The 10524-nt window shown below is 45.0% G+C and overlaps 1 protein-coding gene across 1 annotated transcript in view; it reads left to right on the plus strand.

Moving 5' to 3' along the window:
• LOC101849028 overlaps nt 1-10524 on the plus strand; it is a gene marked incomplete at its 3' end in the record, with an annotated part of 19240 nt that overhangs the window by 3333 nt on the left and 5383 nt on the right. Inside the window, 1 exon segment of the mRNA XM_035973678.1 lies at nt 7440-9837. Coding sequence (XP_035829571.1) covers nt 7448-9837 — 2390 coding nt within the window.

Here is a 10524-nt window from a genome sequence, read left to right on the forward strand (position 1 = left end):
GAAAAAAAAAAGCAAAAAAACCCAGCCTGGTAAACGCTTCTCATATATTTCTGCACTAACAGGATGTATAAAAGGAAGTGTACACACAGCTGTTGTGGCTCTCTGTTTTTGTTTTTAGGCTGCAAAAGGTCTTGTGAGTTGAGGAAGAGCTTGCTCAAGTTAAACAAAAAAACCTTCCCCACCCAAATAAACAACAAATAACCTGACAATCTATCCTCGTAGTTTATTGTCTCTTCTGCCGATGAGAGAAAAACACAAGTAAATGGTTTTACTTACAATGTGCCTTGCTTTGTCATCCATGTCTTTTCATTTGAGATCTCACAATCTCATATTTTCTGAAGAATTTCACATGAGATAATTTGGTTTTTCCTGTCAAATCTATCTTCCTATATATGAGAGAGTTTACAGAGTTTACACTGTAAAACTCTCTGGCCCTTATATTAATATTAAATGTCTCTTTCTTAGACTCTTCTTTCTTGTTTGTTACTCCTAGCATCAACACCTTAAATCTTCAACATTTGTACGCCCTATTTTTTTTGTGCAAGTGCTGCTCCCTAAAATTCTCACAAGAGAAAATGCATTCACTCTTTGTTGTTGTCTGAAAATGAAAGAATTGTCTGCCAGGGGTAGGGGCATAATTAGCTGGGCAAGGAAGGGAAGGTCTTGTGTCTTCTTTTAAGTGTAAAGTTTGAGTGTGTATTATTTCCATGTTATTGTATCGTCTGTACATGCTCAGCGTTTTTGAAAGTGTCAGCCATGCATTTTTAAATGTTACTAACTTGGAGATTCACTGTGAGAGGAGAATTGGAGGCGGAGGGGTGGGGTGGAGATAGCGGTGGCGGGAAGTCTGTGTGTGTATGTGTGTAATTTTTTACTGTTTGCCCTATGCGTAATGACTTAATAATCGTTTTGTTTTAGTTATGTGCACTATAAAGACCTGGGAGTGCCACTGGAATAGGCACTTCACTATGTAGATAATTTATGTCTATTATTATTATTGATCTTTCAGTTGCAACGCTGTTGTATCACATGTGTGCTATAGCTATGTGAGTCATAGAGTGCTTGGTTGGTGGATGTTGCATGGTTGTTTTTTTTTAAACCTAGCATGAATAACAAGACGTGAATGGCTATGCTAAAATTTTACCAGCGTCTAACATTAAATGAATATATATGCAGTTATGTGAGTTAAATGGGCTCTGTGGTGTTGCAGTTTTAGGCTTCTCGTTGTTGCAAGCAGGAGACCTGAGTTCGATTCCTTATCATAATGGAGAAATTTTTATCGAGTTTCTCTTTTATTTTTTTGCTATGGTGTTGTATCCCTCTCGTCCCTGGTTGGCCTTGACAGGCAGGGTCGGAAGCCTGTCCTCTACATGATCTAAAAATATAGTATGGAAGGGGTCGTAAAAGCATCTAAATTTTAAAAGAAGAAAACAATTATACATAGATCTATCTATATTTTTTTTCCTAAGCAACTAAAATGCCCGATTTTAGGTCAGAAGAGTAAACATGACAAACCAAAAATAAAACTCTGGTGGCCACCAATGTAGAAGCTGTCATCCCTGTATTGTTTTTTGTTTTTTCTCCTTATCAACATGACATTCTTCTGAAACACCTCAATCAGTGCTGGCGGGTGATTGGAGGGTGCCACTGCCACTGTCTGCAGGTCCTACTTTTTTTCTGTCCCTCTGTTGTTTCTGTCTGTCTTGCTTCTTCCGTGCACTATGATTTATTGTGTCGTTGTGCTTCTCTTTACTACTGGAAAGTCTATCAGTGCAGCTACCTGTATTAATTTGACATGACTCCTTTCTCACTTTACTCCAGCTGTGGGTGGTTGGCGGGTGCTCTGGTGTGGTTTGCTTCTTCTTTCCTATCAAACATCTGTCGTCTTTATCTCCCCTCCTCCTTTTTTGTGTTTGTTACTCACTTGTAACACCTCTAATCTTCTGCACTTATATGACCTTATTGGGTTGCAAGTGCCGTAAAACTCTTACTAAAACTAAACTAATCTTAGTTGTTCCCAGCACTGATTGTCTGTTGTTGTTTTGACGTTCGTAGCGGGTGGTTGGCGGATGCTCTGGTGTTATTTGCTCCTCCTTTCCTATCAAACATCTGTCATCCTCATCTCTCTTCCTGTTTTGTGTTTGTTACTCTCTTGTAACACCTCTTATCTTCGGCACTTATATGACCTTATTGTGTTGCAAGTGCCATGAAACTCTTACTAAAACATAGGATTTCATTACCGTTTTTATCTGCTTGTTTTTGTCTCTGACTTTTTTAGTCGTGTATCTCTCATCCGTCGCCTTCTTCTCTGCATTATTCCGCGCGCTCCCTTAGCTCAATTGGTGTCATGCTGGACTATATGAAGCAGATGGCCCTGGTTCAAATCTCTGACTGGGCACTCTTGTTTGCTCCTTCTTTCCTATCAAACATCTATCGTCCTTAACTCCCTTCCTTCTTTTTTGTGTTTGTTACTCTCTTGTAACACCTCTAATCTTCGGCACTTATATGACCATATTGTGTTGCAAGTGCTGTAACACTCTTACTAGAACTAAAACTCTTACTGACAAATCCTTCATGGTGACAACAAAGTCAGCCAATCTGGGGCTCAGAATCTGTTTCAAGCGTCCATGATTGCTGCACTTGAGAGAGCTTCCTTTCCTTCGTCTCATCAGCTGTTTTTGTGTCTACCTCTTGACCTGGCCTGTGGGAGCTTGTTGTGAGCTGTCCTGTCTGCTCTGGCCCGGTCTCTCCGTTACTTGTCGTTACTTGTCGTTACTTGTCGCTGTGGCTATCTTTGTGATCTGTGTGGGATGTTTGTAGTGGGCGGGCGGTTGGAGGGCGCCACTGGTAGGTCCTACTTCTTCACTTTCCCTCTGTTGTTTCTGTCTATCTGCTTCCCTTTTGTGGGTGGTTGGCGGGTGCTCTGGTGTGGTTTGCTCCTTCTTTCCTATCAAACGTCTATCGTCTTTATCTCCCCTCCTTCTTTTTTGTGTTTTTTACTCTTTTGTAACACCTCTAATCTTCGGCACTTATATAACCTTATTGTGTTGCAAGTGCCGTAAAACTCTTACGAAAACTAAAAAGCTTCCCTTTTTCTCAGCAGCACTAAGTGACCATTATTGAGTCTATGTGCTTCTCTTTACTCAATCGAACAAATTTTTGTATTTCTAGTGGAGATGTATATTATTATGAATACTTTCTTTTGCTGAATGAGTGGCTGGAGAGTGCTCTGACGTGGTCTGCTCCTTCTTTCCTATCAAACATCTATCATCCTTATCTCCCCTCCTTCTTTTTTATGTTTGTTACTCTCTTGTAACACCTCTAATCTTCTGGCGCTCATATGACCTTATGCAGTTGCGAGCGCGGTAAAACCCTCTACTAAAACTAAAACATCTAAGATATCGTCCTTATCTCTCTCCCCTTTTGTCCATCTGTGAGCCACCGGTGTCTGTGGTGTAGCGGTTAGGGGGTTCACTGTCGCATGCAGGAGACCCGAGTTCAATTCCCAATTAGGGTGAAAATTTCTGTTGAGTATCTATCTTCAAAAATTTTGTATCTCTGACTGGCAGGGTCGGAAGCCTGCCTCGTAGATTTATTTAAATGATCTGATTTGTGTCAATGGGGACGTAACACCCCCCCCCCCCACACATTTGGCTGTTAACCACCGAATTGATACCCTCATAGCCGCGAAGAAGTAAAGTAACACTTTTGTGTGTGTGTGTGTGTGTGTGTGTGTGTGTGAAACGGAGTTGCACTGACACTCACAGTTGTTTCTGTTGTTTCAGATTGATCTGGCATAACTGTTCAAATAATTTAAAAAGATAAGGTTGGATGTGGCCACTTGGGGTGGGTTGTTCGCCTGGCACCAGTTTGTGCCATTGATTGTCATGATAACCTGAAAGACACGACGACCTTTAAGCAATAATTTGCTCACGAACCAGCCGGTAGGGATAAAATCCTGCAGAGTTGGGATAATTTAGTTCAGTCAAGAATTTTGTAAATAATAATAATAAAAGATAGCATTTGTATAGCGCGACTCCCCGCTCAACAGCAAGCTCTATGCACTTCACAATCTATACTATTACCCCAGCAGACCTGAGAGCATTCTGAAACAATCTCACCTTCCTGGGAAGCATACAGTGCAAGCAGCCATTTATAGGCGCTAAAACACTAACATACTGACAAGATCCTTTGCTGTCTATGGCCGGGTACCCATTTCCACCTGGGTAAAGTGAGGAAAATTCATGTAAAGTACCTTTTCCCTAGGACAACGTCGGCCCTGCGGCTCGAACCCCCAACCCCGCAACCTCACGATTACGAGTCCGGTAGCCTAACCACTGTGCCACTGACGCCACAACTGCAGAAGGTCATAGTTACTTTACAAATCAGTTTGTTTCTTCTGCCAACGAGTGTGATCAGTAGCGACAGTGATTGTCTCTTTGTGTCTGTACAATGTTTTTTTTTTTGGTGATTAATGTGTATAATGATATATACATGAAACTTTGATTTAAATTTTATTTTATTTCGAAGCGCCTGGAGCCACCAGGGAGTGGGCACCATAGAAATTGTATACTACAATTTTTAAAAAATAAAAAATGAAATAAAATGTATGAGCTCACGGGGGAAAAGAGATGTTGCTTGAACGATGCCTGATGAAGGAGAAGAAAATCTGAATGGACACACTGGTTGGGTAATGTTGAACTTTTCCCTCCTCTACACGTGTGGGGGAGTAAAATAGAATACAATATATAAATACATGTACTTTACTGATCCTTGAGTAAAATTTTGGGTAGATAGAACATGAGCATACAAATATTCAGTTTCAAAACAGAAATGCACTCGTTGTGTTCATGTTCAATGGTACACGTACAAGGGTGCAGAAATCTGTAACACATAATGTGTGCTGTGGGCATGAACTCTTTCTTCCCATCTCTCTCTTTGTCTCTCTCTTTGTCTCTCTCTTTGTCTCTCTCTCTCTCTCTCTCTCTCTCTCTCTCTCTCTCTCTCTCTCTCTCTCACACACACACACACACACACACACACACACACACACACACACACGCTTTTACACACACACACACGCTTTTACACACACACACACACACACACGCGCTTTTACACACACACTCACACACACACGCTTTCACACACACAAACACATGCACACTAACACTCAAACAGTCTTCTCTCTGTCTCTTCTACACTCATCAGGCGCATACATAAAGCATTAACTCTTTCAAAATATTGTTCTCTACCCTGTTGGTCTTCAAATAATAATATATTGCTCTCCTCAATGTGATAGAAGAGGGGACAAAAGATTGTTGTGAATGAAATGTGGGATTAAATACTGAAAGAAAAGTTGTTTTTATATTTGAAGTTTAAGTCCTAAAGAAGAAATGTGTTATGTGTGGGTGGTTGGTGGGTGCTCTGGTGTGGTTTGCTCCTTCTTTTCTACAAACGTCTGTTCTCTTTCTTTTTTTTTTGTTGTAGTTACTATCTTGTAACACTTTCAATCTTCAGCACCGGGGCTCTTGTGGTCTAGAGGTACAGTGTTCTCTTCTCATGCTATACGTTGCGGGTTTGACACCTGACAGCGATCGAAAATTGTCTTCTAAAAAAATGTTTCCTTTCTCCTCCTTTCCTGCCCTCTCTAAAAGTACATTGCAAGTGCCACACTGCCCTTATAACAATGGGAACTAAAAATTGTGTTATAGAATGTGTCAGATCCTAAACATTTATAGTAGCTAGTGTTTCCTTGTTGCCTTCAGCGTTCAAACTACGCTGTGAAACCAAATGTTGTTTCGCTCATCAGGATTATGCAGATTTACTGTTTTTGTGTGTGTGAAAAACATTCTCCCATTAATTTGTGGTGTCTGCGGTGAACAGATCAGAACATAAATACCACCAGCTAATTAGTTTTTCAGGTTTTATTATGCATAACATGTTTGGTTTTTTTTTTTTCTTTTCTGTGGCACTGTCATCTACTATCTACATGAATGTGTCATACTAGCTCTATATACAGAGGGCTTTAATTGTAAAACTTCCCTCTCCATCCAGAAATGTTATAGTAGGTGTAGGTAGTTAGTAGTGCTGGGCGACGAAGTTCCCCATTGTTGAAAGCTAGGAGTCGTAGGAATCAACTCCGAACCCAATTACTTACTTTCTAATGATGTGATTTCTTCCGGTGGTTACTTGGTTGACTCCGAACATCTCCAGGATTTAGGATAACCTTGATTTCGGAATATTACGAAGCATCAACTTTTATTTGTCAAAAATACATTCTTTAAAAAAGAAGATTTTAATGATTAAAGTAACAGGTAACCGTTGGTTTACGTAAAAGGGAGTTGGAACTTTTCTTCCGTAGCATTAATGCATTAATCATGGGGATCGGTTCCGGAATCAATTCTTCGCACATCACTAATACAGCAGACGCATTTTGAGTGAGAGACTTCTGTAAAACAGCGTTAATTATTATTGACCCACATGTCAACATTTTATAGTAGATCTGAAAGAGTACAATGAAGTTTGGATATTTGGAATGTATTTTTTTTTTTTACTATGGGGAAATTACTTTTTATGTGAGGCCAGTTTTTAAAAAAATCTTCTATAAAAAAAGAAGTCTTTTTAAGTGGAGGTGTTTTTTCTACCCCCGTCAACGCAATTTAAATAATTTAGGAAGCTAGCTTCCAACCCAACCTATCTGGGCCAACCCAGGCTGAGAGGGATACAACATCTGAGCTGAAAGACTGAGATACTCGATAGAAATTTCTCCCGTTGTGGAGTACCCCAGTTTAGCGGGTGGTTAGAAGTTGCCACTGGTAGTGGTAGATCCCAATTCTTTTCCTTCCCTTTGTTGTTTCTTTCTGTCTGTCTTGCTTCTTCTGTGCACTGTTTATAAACGATACTGTGTCAATGGGCTTCTCTTTACTTAATGTACCCAAACTCAGACTCTGGGGATGGTTGGTGGGTGCTCAGGTGTGGTTTTCTCCTACTTTCCTCTTTCAAACTTCTGTTGTCCTGATCTTTGATAGTTGAAGCAGACCTTGTGCTGTTGAAGCTAGAGAGGTGGGCAGAGTGGGTCTGATTCCCTGTAAAGTCTTCTCTGTTGGACCCCCCCCCCCCCCCTCCCCCCCCCGGGCGCTCATATGACCTTATGCAGTTGCGAGTGCCGTAAAACCCTCTACTATAATAATAATAAAATGATCTCTTCTCTTTCTTTATTATATTTATTTCTGTCTTGTAACACCCCTAATCTTTGACACTTATATATATATGGCCTAACTGTGTTGTTGCAAGTACCGTCAAATTCTTACTAAAACATGAAACCCACTCAGACCCATACACTTACTTCATATACAATTGTGTGTTGGCATAGGTGTGTTGTACCAGTGGATTTCTGTCGACATCTGGTATATTTTTTTTTGTTTGTTTATTTTCAGACTCGACTATGAAGCGGCGCAGCGAGGGAAGAAAGAAAGGACAGACGACAAGTGCTTCCCCAGCCTCCACGGGGAGCACAGCCACAGCGAACGTTTCCACGACGACATCATCATCCTCTTCCCCGTCCTCGTCATCCCCGTCCTCCACACAGTCCAGAGCCTCGAAGCTACGGCGAAGGAATGCGAACAATCTCTCCGGTGACTCAGCGGAAAACTCGCCCAGTCGGCCTGACAAAGTGGCCACGCCTGAGAGAAGGTCTCCGTCGGTGACCGATGCCAGGTCCCAGAAGTTAGAGATATCTGAGGAGAAATCCTTGAGGGCTGAGGTCAATCCGGTGAAAGGAAAGTCAGACGCTGTGGATAGTTCGAGCGTTTCTGATTCTGGTGGAGCCAAGAAGGGAAGTAGCAAAAGCCAAGGGAGAGGTGGGGGTGGGTCTTCTACCGCCTCGTCCTCCTCATCCTCCTCATCCTCCTCCTCCTCCTCCTCCGCTGCTGCAACTACAACAACAACAACAACAAGAGGTGGGAGGACCATACGGCAGCCGCGTAGAGATGGTGATGGGAAAAATGGCACCAACTCTCCCCAGAGGTCAAAGACATTGACCCCTCAGTCATCCTCCTCGTCCCTTCCCTCCTCCTCCTCCCCCTCTCCCTCTTCCTCCTCCTCCTCCCTGTCCTTGAGGTCAGACAGTCATGCCCCAGCTCTCCTCAGCTCCCAGTCCGTCATCACAACCACAGCCACTGCCTCTTCAAATGCTCCGACAACATCTTGGAGCTCCGTGCCGTCCTCGTTAGCGGTGAAACAGGAAGTGACAGAGTCGAAACTCTCGACCGTGCTTCTCTCGGGTTCGTATCCCCCGGCCTCGGTACTTGGCTCCTCCACCTTCTCCTCGCCCCCAGCCCTGGCAGCCAACAGTTTGAGAAAGGACTCGAACCACCAATCTATGGGCAACACGTTTGTAAGCCTTGCCTCGACCGTCTCCATAACGTCCCCCCTGGCCTTGTCTCACGGCTCAGCGACTGCCTCCGGCGGCTCCCAGATTGTCATGCAGGGAGGTAGCTCCTCCCACTTTCAGCCCCGCCCACCCTCCACGTCCAACCCACCAGCCCCCGGACAGAGTGAGTTTTCTAAACTGCCGAGCACCAGCCTGGCCTACCCCGGGCCTGCCTACACTCAGACCATCAAACTTACCGGCTACCCGCTGAGTGCTACCACTGGAGCTTCGATTTCTCTAAGCTCCGCCTCTTCACACATAGACTCCGCCCCTTCTGTTTCCACATCTGGATCTCACAGCGGCTATCACCCAACGTCGCTGGTGCCGCCAGGGCACCCCGTGGTATCGGTGTCGCCGGCTGTCACGACTGTTTCTATTTTGAGCCAGCAGTTGAGTGCGGGGCTTCGGACAAAACCCTCGTACAGTCACCGGGGGCCTGGTCTGGTGACCGCCTCCGGACTGCCCATCTCCCTCGCCCCCAACGTCTCCCCGCCTGCAGCTGCTACAGCCGATCAGTTGTCGCGAGTCGCACTCCCCGACCCTGCCACATCGCAACACCACCATGAGCAACAACCTCCTGGGGGTGGGGGCTCAGGGTTTGTCCCAGATTTTGAACGCAAGAGCATCGCTATCCCGCCTAAAAAGAGGAAGGCGGCAGAAATGGACGCTGAACCTGTCCAGGTTTCGCTGGCGAGACCTCTGATGGTTTCCACCTCGCACATTGGGAGCTCTGCGGCGATGAAGAAACCTCTGATTGATCTCAACGAGTGGAAGAACCAGCGCGTCCTAGCCAAGCGAAATCATGCGTTTGAGGTCGGGGTCATCAAATTGATACACTCCAACCACCTGGACCTCGATGTGGAGTTTGAGTCGGACCACATGCTCATGACCTTCTCGAATGTGTTTGACCTGCAGAACTGCACCCTCGTCGGAGATAACTGCCCTACGACCTCAACGCTCACCGTTGGCCGGACCGTTTGTGTCCGAGTGAACCAAGAGAAGCAGATATTCTACGAGGGGATGATAACGGAAAAGCGGACCAACCCCGTGGTGTTCAAGATTAAACTGAAGCGGCCGTTCCCTCCCTCAGCTGCCGGGGAGAATGTTCCGGAGGATATCTACGCGTCCAGGGTCAACATCCGTCTGCTGCAGCCCCCGTGGTACGAAGACCTGGAGGAGCTAGCGATGAGCGGGGCGGCCCCTCTAGCCAGCGATGCCTCGTCCAGCGAGTGTTTCTCTCCCGTGGGTCCGATCCCCAGCTCTTCGCACCACGCGGCGGCCAACTACCGGCAGGAGAGACCCGTGTCGTCCAGTGCGGGATCTCTGGAGCGGGCTGACTCCTCGGATGACGAGATGATGAACGACTCCATCAGCTTTGACTCCTCGGGGATGAGCACTCCCAGGTGAGTGAGTGAGTGAGTGGGTGAGTGACGAGTGGGTCAGTGAGTGAGTGGGTGGGTGAGTGAGTGAGTGAGTGAGTGACGAGTGGGTCAGTGAGTGAGTGGGTGGGTGAGTGAGTGAGTGAGTGAGTGATGAGTGGGTCAGTGAGTGAGTGGGTGGGTGAGTGAGTGGGTGGGTGGAAGAGTCCTGTCTGTGTCTTGCTCTTTCCCTGTGAGTGAGTCCTGTCTGTGTCTTGCTCTTTCCCTGTGAGTGAGTCCTGTCTGTGTCCTGCTCTTTCCCTGTGAGTGAGTCCTGTCTGTGTCCTGCTCTTTCCCTGCACTATGACTGTTATTGATTGTGTTGAGAGTTGGGTTTTTTTGGGGGGTAGTCTAAACAAAAGAACAAAGCATCAGCCGGCTGTTCTGCCCAAATTTTTTAATTAAAAAAAATCTAAATCGTAGTTTTTTAACCTTTGACATCGGTCTCAGAGGTCCTGTCTTTAAATAACTTTAAAGTGTTGATAGGGGTGTTAAATCCAAACACTTGGTCTTGACTATGTTTTGTTGAATATGAGGACCATGGGGCTGTACTTTTATAGGAAAAAGGTGAAGTGGTTATGGGCGAGCATGGAGGTGACTCATTGGCCATGTCATGATGAATGACTTTCTCAACTTTGGTGTCTCTTGGTCTGCCACTCCCTCTCCACCCCA

This window comes from Aplysia californica, unplaced genomic scaffold (assembly GCF_000002075.1).
Source record: "Aplysia californica isolate F4 #8 unplaced genomic scaffold, AplCal3.0 scaffold01684, whole genome shotgun sequence".
Lineage (NCBI taxonomy): Eukaryota > Metazoa > Mollusca > Gastropoda > Aplysiida > Aplysiidae > Aplysia > Aplysia californica.